Raw genomic sequence first — 27,761 nt, forward strand, 5'->3', positions numbered from 1 at the left:
TAAATGATACTACCTACTCAAAAGACAACAATGAAGGAAGAAGACAAAGTCTGCGCGCTAATTTACATGAGTGGCGAAGAAGAACCAATCGTTGAGGAAAATAACAGTGAATATGTATTAGTTAATTGTATAAATGTGAGAATTTTTGAGACAAGGGTACACTGCCTGGAGACAGGCACCTGTTCACAGGCATCAATGAAATTAATTTGAAAATACCTCAACTCTGTGCGTTATTTGCTTGCACAGCGGGTAAATGAGCCCCACTTGTGGGACAAGAGCACCAGGGACAGCAGCACAAAGGGGACACAGGGCACAGGGCCAGCAGCATACAGGGGACACAGAGGGATGGCAGCACACGGGGGGACAGGGCACAGGACACCAGGGATGGCAGCATACAGGGCACAGTAGCACTCCTAGGGGACACGGCCCAGCCAGCATCAGGCACACATGGCCATGGCCGTGACAGCACCCAGAACACCAGGGACTTTGGGGATGACAACACATGGGACACCAGGCACATGGGACACTGGATACCCAGGACACCGGACACACAGGACACCTAGCATCCCCAGTACCAGGCACATGGCACACTGGCCACATGTGGCAGCAGGCACATGGGACGTTGGTGGCTTAAGGGACACATGGAACAGAGGGAACAGCACACAGGAGGACACCGAGACATAGGAGACACAGACCAGAGAAAGGCGAGGGGTGCACAGGACACCAGGCACATGGTGTACGGGGCATGGGCACAGGTGGTACAAGGGACACATCAACATCAGGGCAAGGGACAGCGTGCAAGCCAGGCCCCAGACATACCTGCAACAGGCACTGCACATGCAGGGCACCGCTTAACACCAGGTTCCCTTGGCACCTGTACGTCACGCACAGGGCACTAAGCGCAGCCACGAAAGCTGGTGCTGGAGTCATCATCATTCGGCTGTTGCGTATTGCCCAGGCTGGGCGCTGCTGCGGCTTCGTCCAGCGCTTGCAGCACAACCCTGGGGCGCTTCCCGTTTGCTCGGTGTTGGCCCTGTGTGACTCGAGCCCAGAGCTCAGGCTCTGGCACTGTGACAGACCACGTGTGCCTATGGTTAGAAATGCCACCTCCCCTTTCCACAGGCCACATTCAGGACAGCCCTGGCTCTTAACGAACCAAATGATCAGCTGAAGTGACCTGTGCAGGATATCAAGAGCAGCAAGGGGAAAAGAGGGAAGAAATTCAGCCCCAAACCAGCAATTTCTGGATGCTTCCCAGTGATTCATCCTGTTGGGTTTTTTTTGTATGTTTGTTTTTGTAGAGACTGACTGGGGTCTCTGCCTTGGGAAAGGTGATGGCAAACACCCTTAGCACAGGCTATTCGGACAGGATGCCACCCAGACGTTCAATTCCAACCCAGAAATGCAGGTCACCCATCTCAAGGCCTTTCCTTTTATGAAGGGAACAAGGAAGGGAAATATCCCAAAGTCTCACAACAAATCACTTTGGAGAAGTTGCACTTGGCAGAGAAAAACATCATCCAATCTGCACTCAGTCTTGATCTTTATTAGTTAACAGTTTCAGAGGGGATACAGTTTTGCTTCTAGATCTTGTTGAAAGCAGCAATGTCAACGCTCTGCACCTGAAAGAGAACAAAAGCAGCAGCTAAAGGTCACCAAGGTGTTTTCAGACATTCACCGTGAAGAAAGCACTCACATCAGGGATTTCTTCACAGCATGCACTAGCGATACTCAAACAGATCAAGCATGGCCTAGGTCTCTTAGCCCAGCTCTCCGGCTGTGGTAAGATGACCTTTAAGGATGTATTTAACATTCCTCACAACAGGACATTGTGCTGTGCTAGTTACGGCACAAATCTTTAGACAGTCCAGCCTACGAAGAACATGACACTAAGAGTTTGTAGCAACATTAAAGTTCCTGATTTACCCTAAATATAAGCAAAAGAGTAGGCAAAGAACAACAATAAAAGCAGGTTATCTGGCCTGCTGCTCTCCCAACAGCGAGACTGGGAGCATTACTGAGCCTGCATATCACCTGGCACAGGGCTGGAGCTCCTGCTACCATTTCCATGGAAGGAGGAAGGATGGGGATGGAGACATCTCCCCCAGCCCCAGCCACCAAGGTTAAATACTGCATGTCTGCTCTGGTGCTGCCCAGAGCAGCGTAAAAGCAGGGGTTCCCCAAAGTAACAGTCAGTGGGAGCTGGATGAGCAGCAAGAGCCTGCAAAATGGCTCTAAAAATGTCTGCAACATATCTGCATCAGCCAGCCTTAAAAAAAAAAAAAAAAAAGATATTTAAATATTCAATTGTCTCAGCAGGCAAACACCATCAACTCCATGTGGTTTTCTTTTAAAAATCCAAGTTCGCCAAAATCTGCAAATGAGCATTAGTTACAAATGACCCTGCGGGTCAGGCACCACCCAGCATTAGACAGCTCGCCGCAAGACTTACGTAGTCTTCAAACTTGGTGATCTCCTCCTCCAGGATGTCTGTCCCAACTTTGTCATCTTCCACTACACACTGGATTTGGAGCTTCTTAATGCCATAGCCTACTGGGACCAGCTTGGAGGCTCCCCACACCAACCCATCCATGTGGATGGACCGGACACACTCCTCCATCTTTGCCATGTCAGTCTCATCATCCCACTGCAAAAGCGTGAAGTATGAACTTCAGTGTTTTTCTAGAGATCACCATTAGCCCCAAGAGATACCCAGTGACTTAAAATTCAATGCTACTCCTTCTCAGTACATTTCAGCTGATCCAAGGCTGCCCTTTCTCAGCTACTATTCTCACCAGAATTAGCTGATGGGTCAGCCAAGCTAAATCTAACTTTGCAGCAATGCCGCACAGCATGTTGTTTTGATTCTACCTATAGGCACTGCACATGCAAGGGGGATTCTTCCTGCAGCAACACAGCCGCTTTAGAGTGCTCACTTTAAAGTGATTGTTACCAAGGGCATCTCTCTGAGCACTACCCAGCCCAGAGTTTTTGTTCTACCATAACAATTTGACAAAGACAGGTTTATTCCCATGTTTAGGACATTTATTATCTGTCCTTTCTTCAAAGAAAAGGGCTAGTCCTGGACAGGGAAACCTCAGATTACAGCCTGCACTTGCCACGGTGCAAGGAGCAGGGCAGCAGCGCAAAGGCTACAGATCCCAGCTGCAATATCCCACCTCGCTCCGACCCCTTGTTTGGAAATCTGCAGGTCCTATCTTCACCAGCCCACCCAGATGTGCAAGTGAGATGATTTACAGCCTCCTGCAGCACAAGACATACAGACTCAGTTGGGAGCTCCCCCACTTCAGTTACTCACTGGCTTCACATCCAGAAGGATAGAAGACTTGGCAATAAGACCTGGTTTCTTGGCCTTCTTCTCTGCGTACTGACGCAGTCGCTCCTCCCGGACTTTGGCAGCCTCTTGGTCTTCCTCTTCATCATCACTACCAAAAAGGTCAATGTCATCATCGTCATCTTCTTCTGCAGCAGCTGGCTCAACTTTCTTTGCCGGTGAAGCAGATGGGAGCTCCACTTTCTTGGAGGGAACACTGAATGGTTCAACTTTCTTCATTGGGGTGACATGCATTCAAGTTTGCATAAAGGAAAAAGGGGAGAAGATTAACCTGAAGTTGAATCAAAGCAGCATTCAAGAGAAGCTCAAGAACAAAAGTCTACATTGCTCACAACAGTGAACGCGGCTCACACCATGTGATTTGTCTGACGAATCAGCTATTTGCCATCAAAATAGGACATTTGACCAGGTGGACCTTTGAATTGGTCCAGCATGGCCATACTTGATTCCTAGAGCAAAACCCACCATGTACCCAAGAGCTGATCCTTCTCCTAAGGGCTCAGGATATCTATACCATAAGAGTCTGAGTGGGACAGCAGTTGGGAATGCAACCAAGCATCTTCCCCTAGCATGAAGAGGGGCCTATGCATTCTGTAGGCTTACTGCAGAGACCACCAGCACCACCGGTAACACATCTTCCAAGCTACGACAAGAATCAAATCAGTGTCATGCGTTCAGCTCCCACAGAGCTTTCTCTTAAATTAAATTGAATACATTCTTATACAGGACATTTGTTAAAAAAAAGGGTCACCAATTCTGCTTATCTATTGTAACGAAGTAGCATTTTATTTGATATGCACTAAGAAACTCACAGCACCATGGGCTAAATGTGAATCAAGTACATATTAACTCCAACTTGCATAGATCTCCACCAGTTTTCCCTAGCTGAAATCTCTAACATAGCTTCTGTGCTGGTCTTAGGGCAGAACACTCCTCTCTACATGTACTATCCAGGAAAGATGATGAGGCAGCTGCCAAAACTGCTGGAAAAGCTGCAAACTCATCTTAACTATGAGCATCTCTCCATCCTCAGTAGACAGCCAGGAGACCTCCGAAGTAGCCTGGCACTTTGAGACTGTGAAGCATTCAAGCACAGCACTTTGTCAAGGCTCACCTGGGTTGGAGGAACTGGTGAGGGCTGGTGGGAGGTAGATGACTTTTCCAGAGCATTCAGGCGGCTTTCCAACTTGAAGATGGCCATCTGAAGGTCTGCAACAACTGTGAGGAGAGGAGGGGAGGGGGAAAGAACCTTATCTTGTAGGCCCTGCATCAGCTCTCAAGTCAGGACAAATTTGCTTCTGCTCAAAGTGAGCTTTAAAACCACCAGTTGCCCCAGTCAGAGGGAAGCCTGCAAAGTTCTGATCAAGACACTGGCATGTGCTCACCTAGCGACAGACAAAGTCTGTAAGGGATACACCCCACAGAAGCAGGACCCCATCCAGTTTTGCTTTCATGCCACAAGATCCTCCTACTTACCACTGCGAAGGTTTTGATTTTCTACCTCCAGGTGAGAAATTCTGGAAAGGAGTTCATTTTGGTCACCAGCAGGCCCAGAAGAGGTTGTGCTTGCACTCTGCAACAAGGAAAACCGAGATGAATCAAATCTGTCGACCTAGTCCCAAACTCAGTGGTTCAGTGAAGCAAAGCAGAGTCATGCCTTCAGGGAAGAAGAAAATTTGAGAGCTAATCTAAAAACAAGGACATTTTCTCTAAAGGCTTTATAAAAATAATATACCAGCCTTATAGAATGAAGCATGGAACATGTCTGAAGAAATTTCAGTGGGCACTGATGAGCAAAGGATAAAGTCATTCTTTGCAGTCTCAGATCACACAAAAGCACACAAAAAGTTTTGAAAGTTTCACACTAAACCCCTTAAATGGGGCAGCTGGTCTCGTCTTACAGACAAAATTGAGGCACAGAGCACAGAAGTGACTCGCCTAACGTCACACAGCGAGTCACTGTGAAAGCTGGAAAGAGATCCCGGCATTGCTATACTCCCACCTTCCCCAGCCCAGCCTTTAATTCCTCTCAAAACAACTTAAACCTACTTTAACACATCCTGAGGGAGCAATTATACTGATCCAGCTTCAAAAGTATTTAACAACAAAAAAAGAGCTTTCATTATTTTTAAGGAGGCCCTTATCTAAAAATTCAAATCAGCAAAGGGAAAGAAAGTAACAGGCCTTCGTGCTTTGCTTTGTGTCATTTATAATTGAATACAACAATAGAGGAAGTAATTTATACTCTCTAAAGTGCACCCTGCATATAATTATAACATGGTTCTTGGCTGCAGTTGACATGCGTCTGAGGTCTCAGCAGTCACTTAAGATAAAAAGCAGGGAATACGGGGGTTAAGATGAACAGAGAGGAATATGGGGCACATAGAAAGAAGGTCTCGGGATGCCCAACCCCGGGAGACACATGAAACTGTGTGAGCTGCTCCTAGCAGGAAGGTCAAAGAGACCCTTCTCCGCCCACCCAAAAAGGGGCAGGGGCCAGAGGTCAAAAGCACGATGAATTCAGTCTCCAACACAACCTTTGCAGTAGAGGCAGGCTCAGGAACGCGAGTGCAAATCTCCAGTCCCCCGACACCAAGCTGTGAGACCTTAATGCCCTAGTAGAAGATCCTATGACATAGGGTGAGCTACGAGCACGTGCCAAAGGACAAATGCTTCTCATCATAAGGAAGGAGAACTTAGTCCATCTCTCCGAGGCAGGGCCGTCCTTGCTCTACAACATCCTCTCAAATCACACAACCAGATCCATCCGTGCGCAGGTGACTTACAGTTGAGCGGCCTGACTGCCTCTTGTGACGGGCAGAAGGAGCTTCTTTACTACGAACTGTCTTCTGCTGCAAAGGGCAAAAGGTTTGGGGGACGTTTGGTTCAAAACGGAAGATAGAAAAGGATTTCACTCATGCTGGAAGAGGCAGTTCAAGTGCAGGAAGCAGATCCACATGCAGGACAAATCGTCAAGCAACGAGATACAGCCTCACACCAACCACACACTGAACAAAGCCTGCACAGAAACATTTATCCATGAACTCTGCCGTCTTCTTGTTAAACACCTCAGTGCCAGCAGAAAGGTCACGCAGCTGGGTAGCAGAACTAGACTAAGATGTCTAGAGCATGGTCTCAGTCATCTCCCTATCTGTAAAATCAGAGGTAAAGCAGGTGCATGCATTACTGTGGCACACACCACAGTCTCAGCTGGTTCTCCTGTCATTAGATAAAACCTAATACCTGACAGATGCAGAAACACACATGAAGTTACCAAGACTCTTAGTAAGTCCACAATTACCACTAACGCATCTCTCCTAGAGAGGAGTAAAGCAACACACCACCCATCTGCACTAACAACTTGATGAGACCCCTGCATGGGCTTCCATCCTCACATGCACCACCAAGAACAGAGGGTGCTAGCCACAATGGGCTAATCACACCAGGCTAGCCCTTAGCCTTATGCACCAAGGACAAAAATTAAAGCTCCGATGAACCAATTGCCTGACCTCCTCCTGTTCTAGTTACATCATCAGGGCCAAGGTCTAAGTTAATTCAGTGAAAAAGTGAATTCTGGCAATAGTCACATCCATCCCTGCTCCTTGAAAAAGCACTTCTTGCTTTGACTCAAGATCAAACACAGGAGCTGCGTCACCTGCAAAGACATGCACAGCTGGGTTTTTTTTCCAAAAGCAACCTCCTGATTCAGCTAAGCAGCAAGCACCACAGGTATTTGGCAGTTTGAAGCCCTAGTCACATTTTCAAGCCAAATGCTGAAGTGTTTCAGCAGGCTCTGCGTTCGCTCTGACAACTGGCTATCCTGCGCACGACCATGGACATTCAAGATGCTGCAAGATGGTTATGCCTAGTCGGTGCTGCAGAACACCCTGCTTTTAAACCCTGGCTCTCAGGTTTAGTGGAAGCATTTGCCACAGAAGCCAGCTGTGCCTCCAAATTTCTCCTCCCTGTTAGTAATAACCCCTCAAAGATGAGAAATCTAAATTGAGGCAGTACCATCTACCTCCACGCTCGCCAGCTGCCATCCTGGACTCGCACACGGAATAGGTCAGCACTACTCCTCCCTGTAGTCCCGCACGAAAAACATCTACAGCTTGGCAGGAGGCCTCCAGCTCAAGAAGAACCTGCCAGCCTTGTGTGGTTGTGTCATTTAGGAGAAGAGTGTGAGAAAATCACAGTCATTTTCCCCAAAAAGGCTGTAGCTATGGCTTGCAAGAGCAAGGTGAGAGGACTTTGAAATACTCTGCTCTGCATGAAGCTGTTCTCAACATGGAAGAGAGCATGGAAAAATGACATTTTGTTATTTCAACAGACTTTTTGAGTAGTAGGAAATACCAGGATACAAATCTAGCTGTATATTGCTGTCAAGTGCTGTTTGCAAAGCTTTGTGTAGTACCCAGGGAATTGCACAGAGCAAGGCAGAGCTCTACAATGCACAAATTCCTTCCCTTTGCACCCTTCCTTTGCTAGCTTATATTGAGCCTGCAGGTGAGACAACATTAAGGTTGCAAATACAGATAACGAAGCCCAGAGGAGAGTCAGAACCCTCAGTGAGGCATTTAAGTATGCGCCTGCCCATCAGTATGCTGTAATACAGGTAGCACAGGCGCTCAAGGAGCTGCAGCACAGATATCTGGGTGGCTCCGTGGAGAGTCATCTCACCTCCAGGATTTCTCAGCTGCAAGTTGCTAATGAGGTCTCTGCAGAAATGGCAAGATTAATTAACAACCTGGATGCATCTACAGGTTAAACACCCACAAAATTCATGTGCATAGTTCAACATTGTGCACCTGGCCAAACAGATTCAGCATATTACATGTGCTAAACTAATCCTAACCCCAGATTCACTTGCTCCTCCATGCTGTTATTTTTCACACCTGTTTAAAAGGAAGGTTTACAACAAGGCAGGGGCTTACAGCGCTCAGACATGGCACATAACATTTAAATCAACACCCTGTGCAATTCAGACATTACTTGTTAGTCCTGTGCAACCCCAGGGCAGGGTGAGCCTGAGCACAGCCATCTCTTGCTGGCAAGAGAGGGGTTGCCTGCCCCAAGCTCAAGCAAACAAGAGATTACGGGTCTTCACAAACCGGGCCAGCCATCCTTTGGGAACCTGTAACCTGTGTAAAGCACAGTATAAGAGGCACAACACTGAACCAAGTTCCCAATTCTGGCAGGTGGTCAAGCCACTCTTTCAGAAATTGTGGAAAAGTTGCCTTTATGAGACTGTGGGCTTTTCTCCAAGGTAAGGATTTTTCAAGCTTTTAGAGATGTGGTCACCAACCTAAGCTACACACTACCTACAGTGTGTTTTTTCCTCTGCACGGCCAAGCACCATTTCCTCTTCTGTCTCAACTATGCCAAGAGGAAGCTTGACACAGTGTTTGTGAATTTTATCAAGGACAGTAATTCAAAATTCCAAAGGTGGGGAGTTCCAGAGCATCAGTTTAGTCACTTCCTGCACATTGTCTCACAGATAGAGCTCTTAAAACCTTTGTTTTTTCTAAGCTTAAGCCACAGTTTTTGTGCTGAACCCACATTAGTGCTACACTGACCTGTGCTGCAACCTATTCAAAGTATTTTGCATAGCAGAAGCACTCAGCAAGCCTGGAACCATACCAAGGACTGCATATAAAGTTAATCATCTAAGCAAATTAAACCCCTGGGACTTCTTGCTTACGAAGGGTAGAAAATAGAATCTAGCCTCAGCCCCAAAGCACTTTCAACATCTGGCCCTCTATAGTTTGACTCTCTAAAACATACCTTAAAAAAAAATAAATCAGAGACAAGAACACTGACTAATGAAGAAAAAGTTGGCCAAGGTTACATTTTTACATATCAGCTGAAAGAAATCTGTCTGGAAAACTACAGCTAAGAACTCTTCCCTTGGTATATCAGGCCTGACGGACACAGCTGGAAAGCTGGCACTTCCCTTACTACAGGAAGTATCTGGAGGTATCAACTGTTTTCCCTTAATTTGAGTTAACCAGTTACAAAGAACAGCACGCAGATTTTACAAGTGCTGTTACAGATCTGATGTGTAGGTTTTCCAGTCTAGAGCTCACAAAGCACTCACAGCTTCATCCTAAAAATAAACTTATTTAACACATGCAGAGATACAACACCCTTCCCTTCAGGTCGGTCTACCTGAGCTCTGGGAACATGGAAAGTTTAGCCATGGTCAGATACACAAAACTGAACTGTGGGGAAATGATGCTGAAGAACTAGAAGAGGCTTTCTGCTGCCTAAGACCAGCAGGATGGATCCTGGCTGGCTTCCTACAGAAGGTGTGACCGTTCCCTGAACACAGATGTGTTTCTGAATGTGGCCTCCAAACACTTTAGCAAGATCAGAGGTTTTCTGGGAGCTTTTCTTCTTTGAAACCCACACGCAGGAAACGCACAAATACAGAGGATTTGTAAGAGGGAGCTTGGGTAGAGAAGGGAATAACAAGAGCTTCAGACTCCCACACCAGCCGCCTACCCAACGACATCCCTTTCGTTACAGCCCCCAGGGAGGGTGTAGGAAGTGAGAGTTCAATCACCCACTCTGTTGGACTTGCTTATGATCTCAGGCAAGTCAATCATTTCCATGTCTCAGGTCCCCAGCTGTAAGATCTCTCACCACCTGTGGTCTCAATGCCACCAGCTGCAGTACTGCACACGTTAACAACTTTACATCTAGGAAAGCATTAGTGATCAGGCAGATGTCAACTGGAGAGATTGTTTAAAGCAGAGATGACCATGCAAAGCAGGATGAAAGGTATGTGCAAACAAATGTTTCCAGCATCAGAGCTTTGTACCCTCCTCTGGGAGGTACAAACCACTGCCTCTACCCTTCTAATGCTCATTCACACATTTCAGAACACCACTATCCAGCTGAAGCAGATCTGAAATCAGCCTTGGCTGAATTTCACAGCAGAAGAGAGATACTGATCTTCCATCTTCCCATTTTATAAGAGCCAGCTCTTCACTTGCTCCCTCTTTAGACTCCTGACAATAACAACTCCGCATGTTCAGGTGGAAGGAAAGACTAAATCCTGAATGTAAAAACATGCTTCACTATTGTTCTGTAGATCAGGCAGTACAAATTTGGCTTTCTGAAACCTAAAAACCAAGTTTAAGCATGTTCTAAAGTCAAGCCTGCTTTATGCCATGGCTGTCCAAGACTAATGATGATGATCCTTCAGAAAGGAAGCTACAAAAGCTGATGTTTCAGACTTGTTTCTCAGCAGCTGAAGTCTTTCTAACCCACACACAAATGCAGAAGATCGGACCATGGTTCACCACGTCAGGTTCCAGGGCAGAGATGTAGCAATGTGTGGGAAAAACTGGAAAGGTGAGCTCTCTGGTATATCGTACAAGCTGGGCTAAGGCACAATCAGTTAAACGGGATTACAAAACGGAAAGGAGGAGGTGGTCACTGTTGCCATGTGCTCTGCTTGTCTAAGCCACTGTGTATTTTGGGAGCAAAGTGGCAGCTCTAGGTTAGAAAAATTATGGAGTGCCCCTGACCGCAACATAGATTAGGGTGCACAATGCTCTCCCTAACAGAGTCACGCAGTAACACAATGCTTTTCCTTCAAGCCTTCAATGAAGAGTGCCAATCCACTTTTTGTGATGCCCCAGACTCCAGTTTTAAGGCCCTATGGCTAAGTCCTGACCTTAAATCCTCAAGCCCGCCAAGAAAAAAAATAATCCAGCAGATGAATTGTATTCAGCACTAACCCCAACAAGTGCCACAGGGGTGCAAAGGACTTCATATTCTCAAATTTCTGATCTGGCTTTGGTCTGGTGCTTTGCCAGTTCTCCCAATCTTCCACATGACAGGACCTGGACAATCCAAACTTACATGCTTCTCACACAAAGAAGCTAACAGGAGTCACAGGCCAGGGCAAGAAACTCCTCATCTTTAGCAAACCACAGACAATTCTGCAAAATGAGAATATGTCTTCAGGGCAAACCAGCAGCACTGCCAGGTGATTTTTATTTAGGTTTCCTGTCCCTACTCACCATATCCAGCCTCTGATCCTGAAGGACGCAGGTCTTGGAGGAAGCAGCTGATGCTAGACCTTGCCCAGTTTGAAAAGGTCTTTCCAAGGGCATTTAACACTGTGCAAAAAGTTCTCCAACCCTGTCGGGGATAGGGGCTCATTTCCTCACATAATTGCCTTACTGAAGTCCAAACTAAAAGTCTCTGACAGGGGCTGATAGTCTCTACTGAAAGCCCAAACACGTTATTTCAGATCAGAACTTAAATGAGCCAGTTCAGGGAAATATCCTCTATGCTGTTGGGTGAAATAACTAGCATTAGAAAACTCCCAAGTATTTTCTTCCTCAACATGTTTTGGTTTGTTTTTAATATTACTAAGATGTCCCAACTTTCCATTGATTCCCATGCTGCATTCAGGGCCACTGAATCTAACCAAAGCAAATTTAATCCTTTCCCACCATTCTTTTGTCAAATTTCCCCCATTCTTCCTGCATCCACTTCCACATTTCCAGTGCAGTACTAAGCATCTTGGATCACTCACATGAGCGGCTGGTGGCAGAAGCTGCTTTTGTGCCGTTGAGCTCAACAGGCACAGTGAGACCACTATGGGGAAAGCAATTAGCCTAACTTCTTCACATTCACCTTACATGTATGGCTCCTTTCTGCTTATGTTAAGGAGGAATATGAAATATTCCCCTTGAGAAAGGCTCGATTCCCTGTTATTGTACTGATCTAGCTAGAAACTGAGGTTGTCAAATACCCCAAGAGGGTGTTACGAGACCAAATCGATATAGATAAAGGATGGATACCCTCAGATGGAAGATATGTGCAGGTGTGTAGCAGTCCCACTCCAGAGGTAAGAAATCGAGGCTGTATTTTGTGAATTTTCTTCACCCATGAAACCAGTCCGCTCATTAAGATCTCAGCTTCCTCTTTAAAAGTTAAAGAGTTTTAACAGTGCTGTCTGTACATATCAGCACAAAAACACCTCCAGAAAGGATGTTACTGAACCTCTACGGGATGGTCCAGACATAGAGCTAGTAGCCAAGCTGAATTCCCTAGGTGCAGCAGATGGAAGATAGCATTTTTTTGCACATACCCTAACTGAAAGCAAAACAGGAAAGAGAAGGTGGCAGCTCAGTGTACCCCAAGAGAGACATACATACTCCCGCTGGCAGCTCGGTGCTTTGCTATCCAGCAAGGTTATTTTAACAGTGACTCCTAACTTGTTAGATAAGACTTGTTGGAACATTCCACCAGGAGAAAAAAGAAATGCACAGTTGAAGAATTTTAATGCAAGTCCAGTTAGTTTTAAAAAGCACTGCAGGCTAGCAAGCAGGTAAGCAGCATGCACTCTAGTAGTAATGGTGCTCTTGATTGGATAGAGCTATGCTGGTAGTACACAGCGCTGCACACCTTAGTCTTCTCCTCTAACTTAAAAATAAGAAGCCACACAATCTATGAAGTGGTCACAACGGAGTTCTATGAGATGCACCACAGCTAAAAATGGTTGCAGGTAGCCAGCTGGTGAGAGAGCTTGGGTACTCACTCCGGCCAGCGATTTCTGGATATTCTCCCTGGCTCTGGCAATGTCGCGTAGGATCGTGCTGGCTCCGTTCTCCTGCAAACAGTGCAGAAAGAACCAAGATTTTTTTTAAAAAAAATATGAAACATTGGAAACTGGTCAGGGAAGTTAAAAAAAAAAAGGGAGGGGGTGATAGTCGGGGAGGGTTCCTTCCAATGATTCAAGTATTGCAAAATTAGCTGCAAGAAGGATTGGTTCTAAATCAAGCAGCACCGACTGCAATCCCTGGTCACATCAGGCCACGTGTCCAGAAGATCATCCAGTCAAGAGCTTTTAAATTCTCTATTGTTACCCTGAACAGTTTGGACAGCTGCCAGCCAGGCAGAGGCTTGGAGTCACTTCAGTACTCCTTAGAGATCTATCGTTAGGCAGCCCTTTATTTGTAGTATTACCTGTCATTGTATTCAGGCAAGAAGTGACAGCCCTAACTGAAGTCTTCTATCCAGAGAGGTATGACCCAGAGTATGGCAGTAAAAGTGTTTCCCCCCCCCCCGCCCATGCTCCTGCTGCCATGCCTTAGCCTGGATTTGAAGATTCCCTTCGCAGGGCACAAATTCAGTTTCCGTGATCCGCTCACTCCTTGCCTCTTCCAGACTGCAACCCCCTCCAAGGAAGATCTGAGACATGAAACCACCCACAAGCCCAAAACCCCATGTGAAATAGACCATAGAAGAGCAATAGCCTGGACACATTCAGGTGGATACCACTTCCAGGTTGCAGGAAGGTTTTAAGGAGCATGGATCGTTTTCCTCGGCAGAGAAGTAGTTGATAAACTGTTGCAGAATCTCCCCCAGAGCCTTCCCACCACCTCTCAAAGGCAGAACTTCTTCACTGGAAGCTCCTTACGTGGGATGAAATAGTCTAACTGTTCTTCTAAGAGCACTGCAGAGGTTCGCACTTTAACATCTACTTCAAGCGCTTATCTATAGCTTCTAGTTTTTATGCAGGTGTCCTAGGTGCTGTGCCACCTCTATACTAGCATGGGCAGCAGGAATAGACAGTGTGCCTAGAAGCTATTCCTTAAGCAAAAAGCTTCCCCTTAAACACTTGCAAGACAGCCATTTAAAACTGTAAGCAGCTTTCTATATAATCAACCAAATGCATAAGCAGTTAACAGCTCTTTACATAGCAGGAAGAGGTTACGATAGCTCTGTACCTTTAAACAGTAATAATTTCGGGCTAATATTTAAGCTTGAACTACTTCAGCTCAGCTGTGCTGCAGCAGCACAATGCTTCCCCCAACTCACCAGTACTGTGATGCAGCCTTCTGTAGGAGCACACTGAATATTTCAGGGGGTACAAAGAAACGAACATAATTCTGTGTCTTTTGCAGCCATGGTGCCTCTCTTCAAACATCATGCCTTATATACCCATTATATCCCTTGCCAAGGAAAGCTTAGTTGCTACAAAATGGCAGCAAAACCGCCTTTTCCCTTGCTGAAGGGGACAGGTCAATTCTTTGCCCAGCATACCGCCCAGACCAGTCAACAGAACCACAGCTCTCGGGGCTTACAGCTCAAGCTGTGCACCCATCAGATCACAGCTAGCACCCGTGCCCTGCCATAGCAGCCTGAAAAGATTAAGAGTAGCTGCTGCAACCTATAACTGGTCCACCTATTGTTGCAAAGGCGTCTGATCTCCCGGTACACTGGGAGAAATTCTTCACAGGTCACAGAAGATGGTCTTTCAAAAGACAAAAGGGGTTATAACCAGGGGGAGGCTTAGAGAGCTCCAGAGAAGACTGTCACACTTGGAAAAAGCAGCATCAAGAGTGGAAATAATACAAAAGTGCACATCCAGGTGGATCGTGTCCATTTGCCTGCTCTGTACTAGCTCTTAAAGCTCCAGGACTCTGTTAAACCCCATCAGAGAACAAGGATTACCTACCTGCTGGTGTGAAGAGCTGCTAACTGGCCCGTTCATCTGCTCATAGTATCTTCTCTCAGCATCGTCATACTTGTATTTCTCAAACCAGATCTTCTCATGCAAAAAGTAGTCAACTGCCATTTTTCTGCAGAAAGGAAACAAAAAAAACCCAAAATGAGTTCCTAAAAGTACTTAAGGTTAGCAGCTTGCAGTGAGCTTGTCAGAGGAGCGTTTTCTTCCCCCATAGAGCTGTGCCTGCAGGTCTCTGCTTGGCCGGTTCCCCACCAGTGGAAAGCTTTAAGTAAACAGGATCCTATTAAGAAAGCAGGGCAGTCTAATCACCCACCTGTCTGCCTGGCCTGACCTGCATTTAGTGACAGAACACCAAGTGGGGACAGAATAAATCAGCTGATCTGTACCTTTTTCCACAAAACAGCTTTCAGAGCAGGATTTTTTAGATCATGGTAGACACATGGGAATCTACTGCTAAGAAAGACGTCTTGTGTATGAAAATCAGAAAGGGAATAATGCTTTAATTCTTAGGATGCCTGGCCACGGTGAAACCAAAAAGACCGAAGAACACGCAGCTTCAAGCAGCACATGCCACACTACAGCGTGCCAACGAGGGAGCACTCTGTATGTGACAGGCAACTCCCGACACTACAGCTCACAAATCTAAACACATTTCAGCCTTCCTTGAGCACAACTCAACTGCATTGACAGCAACTGTTGGCTGTCTTAGGCCAGTACATGTCTCTACCTGGTCATGCCATGCTTCACTAGGTGCACCACTGAATCCTCCAGGCAACGAACAGCCCAGCCCAGCACACCGCCTGACACTGACAGCAACCAGTCTCCAGGAATCCGGATACACACACAATTTACAACAGCACCACAGGTAACTGCACACATGCCCTTTTGGAAGCTGCAACTGTTCAGAAATTAAAATCATCAGCAATGCAACACTTGCAAGGGACAGACGCTTGTCACTACACGGAGGAACAGCATAAAACATCCTAACACTGCTGTGAAATGGTGTTATTTTTCTTCAGTGCAGCAGCTTCCAAAGGTTAATTTCTTAACTTGAAGGCAAATGATGGAGCCCTTGCAACAGTAGAAGAGGCTGTGCCCTTATTTCAAGCCAGAGGACAGCTACAGAGCCAACATCAGTTTGAGGAGGTGGTGAGAACAGAGATAGAGCATCACAACAAAACCACACCATTACCGGGTTCCACCACACAACACGGAGAGAGCAAATAATAGCAACCCGCAAACCCTTTCCTTATCAGCTCAAAACCCCACAAGCTCTCCAGTAAAACACTTCCACAGACACCTTTTTTGTAAAACAACGACCCTTCTCACCTACACATTCAGAAGAGACCAGAGGCCACCATACCATACAGGTCCTCTACACCGAAGCCATTCCCAGCACTCAAATCTCCAAGACCCTGCTTGAGCTGCCAACCAGTATTATTAAGAGAATCCCAGTTACAGAAAAACTTATGCCACATATTTTACAATGGCACGTGGACTTCCCTGCGGAAAGGAGAAAGGCATGACCAAATATCTAGTTCTGTCCAACTAAAGAGAAAATTATCCCAAATAGAACAGGGTGAAAGGCATGTGTGCTCTAAAGCTTGTCTGTAACCCCCTATATCACTTGATGTAAGGATCTTAGAACCTTTACAACAAATCCTAACAAACTCAAGGATCAGAAGTAAGGACTGATATTCCAAGAGCCTTTTTTCCAAGAGGATCAGTCTGTATCCTAGCACTGCAAAGTAACATCCAAGCACTGGCCTTCAGACAGGCTCCCAGGGCATTACAGCCATCCGTGCAGCAGACTTCAGGGTTCAGCCAGCCACATGTAAAAGCACATATTTAACACAGAAAGCACGGTATCATACTGCACCTCATTCAGGACTTTAAAAGCAAGTCTTTAAATGTTTCTGGCTGTAAGCTGTTTTATAGCTGCATGTTAAACTATGAAGGTCACCTACAATTTGAGAATTAAATCTTCCTCCCCAGCTACATACATGCACATCAAACGAACTGCAATCCAGCTAGCCCTGTCCCAAAATTAACAGCAGCTTCCAGACTGAATAGTCTAACAACCTCCTCCCTCAACGAAACAAATACAGCACGTGCTCCCACCAGACTGATGCCCTAAATTGTATTTCACTGTCATCCCCAAGCCTTCTTCAAGCTGGATACTGGTAGTGATGCTCAAATGTGGTCATCTCTCACATGGAGCTCAACGACTAGCCTGCATGCTCTGCAGGAGAATTGGGGATAACTGCTTCTCTGAAGGAGCTTGTGGCATTTTAACAGAAATACACGGCAAATAGCCACCATTTTAACTTCGCAAATTCAAAGACAAAACACTGCATTTTCTGCCGCCTCAGAAGGCTTGTTTAAACCATGTGATTACTCTCTCCAACTTCTCACTTTTATGACTTTTTGTACATAATAGGAATATGGAAAGGGGCATGGCCTCAGGTTTCCCCAACGTAAAGAGGGGGTCAAACCTTAGCTCACTTACCAGCCCTGACTTTAAATGCTTAACCTCTGGCACCACACAAATACTACCTTTAGCCACCGGTATTCATCAGGAGAAGGGGGTTCCCTGAGTTTCCCCCAGTTCCCCTGCCCACAAACAGGCTCCCTGGCTCAGGAGCAGCATCTCCCTACAGCGGCATGCACGCTCAGTCCTGCAGACACAAAGGACGCCCGTCTTCTACACATGCAAATTCTTTCAGCTCAATCCTGACCCAGCAGTTTTGCATGTGCGAGTGTTACCCCAGAACAAACTTCTCCTACTTCGTTTCTGGCGCAGGTACGCTTGAAGCGTAAGCAGCTGGCTGGGAGGGTTTTACTACTGCAGATTCCTGCATCCCCGTACTCTCTCCTGTTCTCGACATTTTCAGAGCCTCGGCTGCATAGTATCGTGACTCAGCACTGTCATATGTCGGCTTATTAAGCCACACAGTTTCACTGTCCTCATGCAGAAAAAAGCGGGTAGGTGGAGGTTGCTCAGCATCACTGGGAAGCAGAGGGTCGGTGGCGATCTCCACTTGTTTGATGCCTGTTTGCTTTCCAACACTGTGGTTCTTCCTGTCCTCGTGGTGGTTCTTCAATACTTCGGGGCAACCGCGCTGCTGCTGCCTGACTTTGCCCGATGGATGACCGTCAAACATGTTCTCGTAGAAGCTCTTCTCAGCATCATCATAGAGGGGTTTCTCTAACCACACCTCTGACATGAGAGCCTGCAAGCTTGAAATCTGTGGCTTACCATTTACCGTCTGGTGTACAGAGCCAGGCAAACTGGTAACGAAGGAAGCAGCAGAATCAGCAACGGTCTCTGGAGCTAAGCTTGGTGTAGCAGGAGTAGGCAGGGCTGTTGCATAGCCCTCATCCGGCGTTCTCAGCCCAACATTGCCAGCGTTTGACCACGCAGATGGGATGGTTAGGACATTTGGAGGAACAAAGAATTGAGATTTTTCAACAAACACCTCCTCAGCCTTATCAAAGTCAAACTTGTTGACCCAGACATCCTGAACAACATGGTGACACGCAGACAGACTACCATGGAAGCAGGGCAGGGCTGCTGAAAGCATCCTTGGCTTCGGAACATCTTGGACAGCTTTTGACCTGGCCACTAAGGGGGACTGCTCCGCAGTTACTGCAGCCTCAGGTGCCTCCTGGCTCTGACAATCCACTATTTTTTTCCTGTACACGTTCTCAGCGTGATCGTACAAAGGCTTGTCAAACCACACGTGGTCAGCTAACAAACCAGTCAGAATAGAGTCTAACTTGGAGGTCACATTTTTGGGTTTTGGAGAACGCTTCCGTTTCCTTTGTTTCTTTCCATTCCTTGCTCTCTTCAGGTCTCCCTTGAACTCACTTTCAACAGAGTCATCATTGCAGACTCCATTTACAGCCTCTACCTCCTGGCACTCCTCCGGGGCCGCAGCAGCTAGCATCGCTTCTCTTTCATAATGCAGTCTCTCTGCTTCATCATATTTGTGCTTGTCTACCCACACTTTTTCTACTGGGCAGGGAGGCTTCCTTGTCCTCATCTTCCAAAGAGTGGCAGCATTAAAAGATAAGCATAACAATGTAGTTGCAGCAAAACTAAATAAAGCAAGGGCATGCATCAGACTTTAGTAATTTCTTAAGTAATACAAGAGTGTCACAAGCTATCATGCCATTATTATTCATGGCAAAGAGCCTAAGCATTTAGTTCGATTCTTCCTTTGTTACAAATTTTAATTCCAAGAAATTAAACTGCCTAAAACCATCCAGTTTCTGATGTCAAAATAACCTTCCTCCTAAAACACTTTTGTTCTGACAAGTATTCTGCACGCTACTATTTAAAAATAAAGGCACTGGCTGAAAGCACTTCACTTTTGAAGACAACTGGCAGGAAAAAAAAACAAAGTTTTGTTCAAATCCCTGGTAATGTAGAAGATATTTTTCCAAGTTAGTAGATTAGCCCTTAATTACTTGTTAGGTATTCCCAACTAGGCACAGATTTAGGAAGACAGGCTAAAAAAAGATGTCCTAATTCTTGAGTATCTTTATACTTACATGTGTTTTGCTACTAGAAAGCCAGCAGAGGGAGCTGACTGAAAAACTATGACTCAGTTTTAGTTTAAAAACCCAGCCGCTGGCAAATTAAAATTGATCAAGAGCTAGAGATCTCATGATTAATTTAACTTACCAAAAAAATCTTCTGTTGAAATGAAAAATATTGCATCTACTTTGCACTTTCCTGCCCTAGTCATACTTTACTACAGAAAAAAAATATCAAGCAGAAAAAAATAATCAAGCAGCTCCTAGTATGTATAGATTATTGGAAGTGGTATAGGAAATACCTTTCCAAGTACAGGATTTACTGTACTGCTCAAATACCTAATGAGTAGGTAACTACCTCTCTACCAAACACTACATGGTCAGATCCCTAGAGTTAAAAAAAAAAAAAGGTCCAAAATTAAGTACCTGTAAGCCAGCTCTCTCTCTAGCTACTGAGAGCTGCAAGTTTTATAGCTACAAATTTATCTGTGACAGGTTGCCAAATGAAAGTCACCTACAGCTGAAATATCCTCCAGACTTCAGTCAATGGCTTGCAGTTCCAACTGTTCCTGGAAGATTTTACAAGCCTCAAGTCCGGGGCTTGACAGACCAGTTAAACCAATAAACTATTATTACAAGTGAACACTTTTGCCTTTTTAAACTTTCAATTTAAATTTATATAGTTTAAAATATTAAAGCAATGTCATACTGTATTTCCATTATAAAAACTACCAGGAAAAGCAAAAGTAGATCTTGCTCTTTCTTACTGGAGTTGTAAAACTGCTCCTCCACCAGCTGCTGAAAACACTGTGATACAGCTAAAAAAGCATTTAAAACCCCCCTAAACTGAAACTTATTTTGAAGTCTTCATTTTACTTTATGCTCTTCTCTTGTATTTTACACCAGCTATGGAGCAATAAAACACTTCTTACTACAGACAGCTAGAAACAAACCAGTGCTTTGAATAAACATTAATCTACTTGTTACCATCAACATCAAAAACAGCCCAACTGGAAGCACACACATTGCAAGGTAGGAGCAATGCTACAAGCAAGCAGTAACTTGGGTTTGCTCCTCAGGATAAGCTGTTACTACAGCTTCCACAGCATCATCATCAAGCAGTGAAAAATGACATCACAGATGTCATGCAGACTGAAGCCATGCCAGTGCCGCTAAAGTGCCTGCGCAAGTTATTTTGAGGTACAAGGATACGTTCCTGCGGTAAATAAAAAAAATAATCATCAAGGCAGCCTCATACTCCTGATCATTTCAGCTGCTGGACAAATAATTGTAGATTTTTTTATATTCTTAAGTAGAAAAAGCATATTTATTCCTTAAAAAAATCATCTTTACAGGAGATGTCAATTTAAACGGGATTCTTGGAGGGTAACATCAAGAGGAGGCAACGTCTGCTAGAACAATGCCTGGATTTCAGTCAATTGGCAGACTGGAAAAGGATGAAATGATGCAAAGTAAAAGTGTTGTGCACAAAGGCCCTGCTTTGCAGTGCACACGTTCTACAATAGCAGCCATCCGGATCTAGTGCAGTAACCTGCCAGCACAAAATCCGTGGGGAAAGCAAAATGCATAACTGAAACTGCATGGGTAGGACAATACATTTGAATTTTTAGGTTACTTAGGTCTATAAGGACTCCAAAAGAGAACATCAGATTTCTGCATTTGCCTGATATGCTCTGCTTGGCTCTACATTCACATTCATTTGAGTTATCCCAAGGAAAAATCATAGTCTATAGCCTTCAAGGAGATCTTTTATTGAGAATAATTCATTAACCCAATGCAGATATTGTTATACTCAGAGGTTACAACTTAAACTATTTCAGGAAGAATCTCTCATGGGTGTAACAAGAAACCCGAATGTGACCCAATACAGCTCAAACTGTCACATCTTTAAATATTTAATTTGCATTACAGCCATTAACATTTCATATAGAAAGGGCATGACCATTTGACAAAAACAAAACTAAAATTTGGGGGTGGTTTGTTTTTTTAATTATAGGTGATTTTGCTCAAGTCCTTAAGCAAACAGCATCAAGCACTGGAGCTGCAGCCCCGAGGACGCCCATCTCAAGGGTGAGGTGCATTATTGAGGACTCCAATTATTAGGGAGTTCTCTCAAATCAAAGAACTGTCTTGAATCAAAGTGAGACACAGCTGAACTTAATAAAAGAGCCTATAAAGGTACACTTATTTCCAGTGGAAATCAGATAACTGTGCAATAATCTGTCCAGAAAGAAGTATCAGATCAGAGCCTATATTGCCCTGAATTCCAGAAAGTAGAAAGTGCAAAAACCACAAGACAACTAGAGAATACTTACTTTTTTAGCTCCTATGATAGCATTAAGAGAAAAGATAAAGTTAGAGAAAGTTTCAAGTTCTAGAGATGCAGCAGCTAGTCAGCAAGGACAAAGAATGACAAAAGCCAAATGTATTATCATATAGTTAACTCCCCCCATACATAATACATTTAATTCAACTTACAGCTAGTTTACTCTCCAGAACTACATTATCTTCATGAACCAACCCCGCAGACACTCAGTTACTTATAATTTTAAATAACAACCCATAAAGATATACATATCCAAAAGGATCTACCCATCACAACAGGGAACCAGCCAGAGAGGCTCCCAACCTGCCACATCAACACTGTCAGGTGGCGTAAAAGTGAAGCTCAGGTCCCCCAGTTTCAGGTAACTAATCACCAATAGCAAATACTTTAAAGAATTCTGAAAATGTAACAATTATAATGTCAAATAATGAATTCAACATGACTGTAGTTATTTCTACCGAAGTTAGTGATCTGTACAACATTCTATGAATGAGATAGAAATAAAAAACTAGCACCAATGCTCAGCCTACTCATTTTTCAGGAAAAGCATCAATATGACATGTGAAAGCTTGCAGTAGAATTTAAGACTTACACAGATCTGTACCTATGAAGCCTGATGAGACACAGCTTCTCATGTCACCAATTCCACTTTACACATAAAAAGGTTATTTCTGCAACGAAGTAACACAAACCCCAAAACCAAAGTGACCACTGTTCCTCATCAAATCTGGCTCACAGGCATTCAAGTGTTGTTTTTACAAAGATTATTACCAGGGAAAATCTTCATAAAGGGAATTTACCACAACAAGTGGCAATATCATTTTCCAAAAACAAGTCCAAGATACTTGCAGCACCTATTTGTTTCCATGAGGGGCCAAACCTTAGGTTTAGTTACGGTATGTCTACAAACACAAGCAAAAATGGAAAAAAAAAGTCACTTCTCTGCTCATAAGTTTTCCCAGAGGAACCTGGGAAAAAGCATATATACAAGGATTTTAATTACACAAACCATCGGCTGAGCTGGTACAGACAGCCTGATGAGAGAGATGAGCCCTTTATACCAGACCAGAGCACTACCAGTTCTCCCAGCATATAAATTTACTCCAGACAAGATACAAGCTCACAGTCCTACTTTAGCCAAGTCTGCCAAAGAACAGTACAATGATTGAAGGGAGTATACCTGATCTGACAAAGTGCGGAGGGACAAACTTACCTCTTCAAAGGTTTTGGAAGAAATTTAAACTGACTTGGACTTCTTAAGAGCCTGCACCGTACGCCATGCTGCTCGCAGTCTGGTCTGAAGCAACTAAGATTTACCACCGCACCAAACCACAGCCTGTGCAGTTGTTTCAATGCTTTCCGCCTGGTATTCTCAACTGCTCACTTCACCTCCTCAAACAGAAAAGTTTTATAATTAAAGAACATGCTATAGTTTCATGACCCCTTTCCATTGGCAAAAATCAGAGAACAGAAACTAGAGCTGAATTAGAGACCCATCAGTCTGTGCTTAAAGTGAAGCAAGGTGATGTGAACACAGCTACACTTAGAAGGTCTCTCCCTCAAACCACTCCTGAAACCACAGTCATCCGCTGCCTAGTAACATTTTTCAGAAGTGAAGCAGTTTTTCATTTAACTAGCATTTTTTTAGCATGAAAAGAAATTGAGACAGAGACAGCAAACTTTATAAAAAAGTGTTTAAGAAACACAAATCTGTGAGTGGGCTAGAAAAACCTAAGAAGGGCTCTTACTGCACGCAGCAGAGACTGGCTCCTGTATACCCAGGACAATTTTGCTTTTCCAGTGACAGTGCAGACAATCTATCAAGTGTTTTACAAAGCATAAAGCTACCAAAAAGGCAAATGCTATTATTAGTATTTATCGACGCCAAATAGTCAAATACTCCTGAATAATAAAAAAAATCACAGGTCAATGTTTAGGCCTCCCATGGCCCATTAAAGAGGGCTTACAAAAACATGAAAGAAGAATTTTTAATCAGAGCTTTGAGCTTGCTGTTGTTTTGTCACCATGTCCTGGGTATTTCAAGCCAGAACAAATCCATGCTGTACTTCCAGCACTGCAGGGAAATGCATAAAAGTTAAAAATAGGCAATGAAAAGGTCTCCATTGTTGTTCTGTAAACCCAAAATAAGCTTTGGAGTTCAGCTATTTGGCTGCATTATCCCCTTAAGTCTGTCTACTTTTTAAAAAGTCAGTAAAACAAAAGCGCACAATACATTACCCTAAGGCTATGGCCAAGAAAAGAAAGTTAAGTCAACTCTGTTTATTGGTTTAATGAAAGCCACTCTTTCTTCTTTGTCCATGAGAAAGTTGCATTTCTCCTGAATTGAGAGGCCTATAAAATAAACATGGGGTTTTGAGGGGAGTCAGGTTACAAATATGTTTGTCACAGCCTCCCAGAGACCTAAATTCCATCAGGACCTGCACAATTTCTTGCACTGGAACTGAACTACAATTTCAATCTCAGCTGTGTGCCAGGCTGACCTGTCAGCTCCCAGCAAGGCACAGCAAGTCAGGCAGCACTGTGATTTGAAAGCAGCACTCCCAGAAATAAATTAAGTTTAATGTGGCTTAAAATATTCCTGATAGCCTTGAAAAGTCTCTTCAGATATGTGAGAGCAGATCTCATCCATCACTGATTTCTGGAGGGATGCGACAGCTACTTTCTGCAAGCCAAAACCAAGAGGGCAGGATTACAGTCACAGTTCAACCAACTCCCTTCTTCAGAAAAGACATCAAAAAATGGGCATCAGGTGGCACCAGGGGACATGGGATGATGGAGACAAGGGACAGGTTGCTGTGGTTTGACCCCCAAACCACCCCATGGACACAGCCCCAAAGGCTAGGCAGGGAAGTCCTGATTTCTGCAGGTCCAAGCAGCAATCAAGCCAACACCAGGCGCTCTTCCCCCAGCCCAACACTGACAGGTTCTCACTACAGGAGATTCCATCATGATCCTTCATCTGCATATTTGCCTACATGCCCTGGCACAGCTGATTTTGACCAAGCCAACATGATTATGTATTTAGTGCTCCTGTCCTATAGCATGTCACACCACCCTCCCCACCAGAAGCTGCTGAACACCCATCCCAGGAGCAGCCAGAAAAATATATGTCAGAAAACCCAGAAAGGGCCCATTTGATGTCACAGACAGAGCAGAGAGAGGAGCAGGAAGGTCCACAGGCACCAGGCTGTTCCTTTCTACAGCCTCAGGCCAGCATCTGGGCTACGCCACACTCAAGACATCTGCACTGCCCAGACCTTCCTAGGGAAATGCTTCTCCTCTTCCCAAAACTGTTACTGCTGCAGTCCTGCACAAAAGCAAGAGCCCATTCAGCTAGGAATTTAGGCACCAGTTAAGACACAGCTGCCCCGTACCTACCTGCTCTACAGCAAAGGAAAGGCATCAACCCTGCCCTGCTTCCTGCTTTTTCTTTTTCGTGATTCAGAATTAAAAGAACTATGACTGATTTCACACCAGAGGGTCTGATGGCCTCTTGCAGCTGAAAGGAGCAAATCCACCCCCTCCTCAACACTGGTGCTGGCACTGAGTCAATACAGGCAGCTAAAGCAAAAGAAACTATTAATGCTTGTGTAGTATTGCTCTTCTGCTGGTTTAACTCCCTAAATTGACTGTCCCCCAACTCATGAGCAGCAGAGCTGGCAGCTCAAAGCAGCAGGACACAAGAGTCAGGAGCGGTACCACCTCCATCACCTTTGTTATAATACAAAGCTTCACACTAACCTTTAGCCAGGGAAATGACAATGACTCCCAACCTTGATCACCTAAAAACGCAACTCTTCACTCCAAGCAACAATGCTGCCCACTGCTAATGAAGAGATAATCAAGGACATGGCAAATCAGCAGTAGAGAAAGACAGGAAAGCAGTCACCTTCACAAGAAAAAGCAAAGTAGTTGAAAACACAGCTTCAGTTAGGAGAAAAAAAAGCATACCTGCAAGGTCAAGGAGAAAGAGGGCACACCTAGAAAAGGAGAGGAAAGAATTACAACTATACAGCCAAGTAAAGTTATTTTCTCCTCCATACTGAGCACGACAGGATTGTGAACATCAGATTACAATCAATTCCAAAACATCAATGATCTAGACGTGAAAGAACAAATCCATATTGATTTCGGTGAACACCACGAGAGGAGGAGGGGAGGAATGACAGGCCAAAGCAGCCTCAGCAACTTCAGCTACCGCTGTAATCCTTCACAAACCCCCAGAGAGCACACTGGCAGCCTCTGCACAACCACTCCTCCCCGGCTCTGCTCATTCCCCAGATATAATTTTGAAATGGATCCCTCCCGAGTGAGCTGTTGTTGAATCAAAAACGAAAAGCAGAAAGAGCAGGACAGGCTGCCAGAGGCACCACCAATGTTATGGAGGAGTTGGGAACACCAGGACATGGAGAGGGAGAAGCAAGATGAGGAGAGCCCAGGTCCACCTACAGAGCAAGGGCAGGACGACGGCAAGGCCTGACATGACAGGGCTCCCAGCTCCAAACCAAGTTTGGAGAGGCAGCTAAGGATGCTGGGCCACAAGCTGGATCAGGCCGCTGCTTCAGTTACAGAGAGCTGCCAGCTGCTCTGTGCCAGGACAGGGCAGCAGCTCGAGTTTCCCTTTGCAGCAAGTGACTCAACAAGAAACCCTTGCCAAGTTGAGGAATGGGGAGAAGAGCAAGCCCCCAAGGCACTTGGAGCTGCTGGGGACAGGGGGTCCCCTAAACCCCTTCCCTACCAGGGCAGGAATAGTACTGATCTCCCTAGACTTGAAAAGGTGAGGCTTCACGTAGCAGGGGTATCCCCACAATCAGCACCCCAAAGAGAAGGAACCTGCCCCCCTCCCAAAAGGTGGACGGGTTTAGGGAGACCTCCAGCATCAACCCACCCAGCCATTACACCCATAACAGAGTGCCCTTGCAACCACCTAACTAGAACCCGCAAAGGGGAAAAGACACCACAAGACAAAGAAAGACTCTACAACCCTCCTTCCCTAAGCCTGGGAGGAGAAAAGGGATCTCCCAGATAAGGAGGGGCCCTCCGCATCCTCCTTTTTAGGTGTGTAAGGGAAAAAAAAGACCCCACAGGGAATGAGGGGGGGTTCCCACAACCCCCTTCCCAGACCATTTAAGAGGAAAGGGACCTAAGAGGTTGGGGAGGGGGGACAGGGGGTGTGCCACCCCGCTTTTGCCTGGGACTTTGAGTGGGGAAAAGTAATCCCAAAGACCAAGGGCACCCTAAGCCTTCTCCCTCAGGACTTGGGGGGGGGGGGGGGGGGGGGAAGGAAAAAGGAACCCCACAGATAATTAGGGGGGGACCACCCCCATTCCCGAGGCTGGAAAGAGGAAGGGACCACACAGATGATGGGGGAACCCCGCAACCTCCCTTCTGAGATTCTAATGGGACAAGAGACTCCCACATGTAAGGGTCCCCCACAACTCCCCTCTTCCCGCCCCAAAACCCTCTTTCCCTCCCCTATGAGCGGGAAAGCACCCCACAGCTAACAGAAAAGCGATCATAACCTCCTTCCTGGAGACTGTGAGAGGTGAAAGGGACCCCCACGGATCGTGAGGAGCCCCCACAACCCCTGAGCAGGAAAAAAAACCCCACAGATCATGAGGGGCTCCCAATCCCCCCCCCCCCTCCCAGGGCTATGAGGGGACCTTAGAGACCCCCCAAAACTCCCATTCCCGACGCCCACGGGGAGGGGGGGGTGTGTGTGAAAGGAGCTCGAGGAGCGGGGAGCCCGGCCGGTGGAAGGGAGGAGCAGGGGCGAGGGGAACGGGCTGCACTCACCGGCAGCGCTGGGCCCGGGCAGGCCGCAGGCGGCTCCGCTCCGCTCGGCCTCCACCAGGCAAAGGGAGACGCCGCGCGGCGCGCGGGGGGTTGTGGGGGCGGCGCGGACCACGCGCGGCGGGGGCGGAGGGGGGGGGGGAGAGAGCGGCGGAAAACGTGTGCGCGGAGGGAGACAACGCGCCGCACTCATACGGCGGCTCTCC

General features: G+C 45.8%; 1 protein-coding gene across 5 annotated transcripts; it reads right to left on the minus strand.

Moving 5' to 3' along the window:
* Positions 1-1,526: 1,526 nt before the first annotated feature.
* EEF1D (eukaryotic translation elongation factor 1 delta) lies at positions 1,527-27,656 on the minus strand. Of its 5 annotated transcripts, none has more exons than XM_049826080.1 (9): positions 27,559-27,656; positions 14,841-14,964; positions 12,918-12,989; positions 6,142-6,207; positions 4,832-4,928; positions 4,470-4,573; positions 3,320-3,568; positions 2,453-2,647; positions 1,527-1,622 (listed from the first exon to the last, which is right to left on the minus strand). In XM_049826080.1, the coding sequence occupies exons 2-9, from the start codon at positions 14,958-14,960 to the stop codon at positions 1,584-1,586; spliced, it is 942 nt and encodes a 313-aa protein (XP_049682037.1). In that variant the 5' UTR covers positions 14,961-14,964; positions 27,559-27,656; the 3' UTR covers positions 1,527-1,583. The 5 variants fall into 5 exon arrangements, with proteins under 5 accessions (XP_049682037.1, XP_049682011.1, XP_049682044.1 ...); XM_049826054.1 differs by lacking the exon at positions 27,559-27,656 and adding an exon at positions 17,640-18,898; XM_049826087.1 differs by lacking the exons at positions 6,142-6,207; positions 12,918-12,989 and adding an exon at positions 25,714-25,742 and having other exon boundaries at positions 27,559-27,646.
* Positions 27,657-27,761: the final 105 nt, after the last annotated feature.

This window comes from Accipiter gentilis, chromosome 2, assembly GCF_929443795.1.
Source record: "Accipiter gentilis chromosome 2, bAccGen1.1, whole genome shotgun sequence".
In the NCBI taxonomy this organism is placed as follows: domain Eukaryota; kingdom Metazoa; phylum Chordata; class Aves; order Accipitriformes; family Accipitridae; genus Astur; species Astur gentilis.

What these genes read in the sequence shown, in the direction of transcription:
- EEF1D (XM_049826054.1), bottom strand. Translation starts at nt 18,898, where the DNA reads ATGAGGACAAGGAAGCCTCCCTGCCCAGTAGAAAAAGTGTGGGTAGAC. An exon ending in GCAGCTCTTCACACCAGCAG is followed by an intron (nt 12,990 to 14,840) that starts GTAGGTAATCCT and finishes CACTGTTTGCAG; the next exon opens with GAGAACGGAGCCAGCACGAT. An exon ending in TCCTTCTGGATGTGAAGCCA is followed by an intron (nt 2,648 to 3,319) that starts GTGAGTAACTGA and finishes ACGCTTTTGCAG; the next exon opens with TGGGATGATGAGACTGACAT.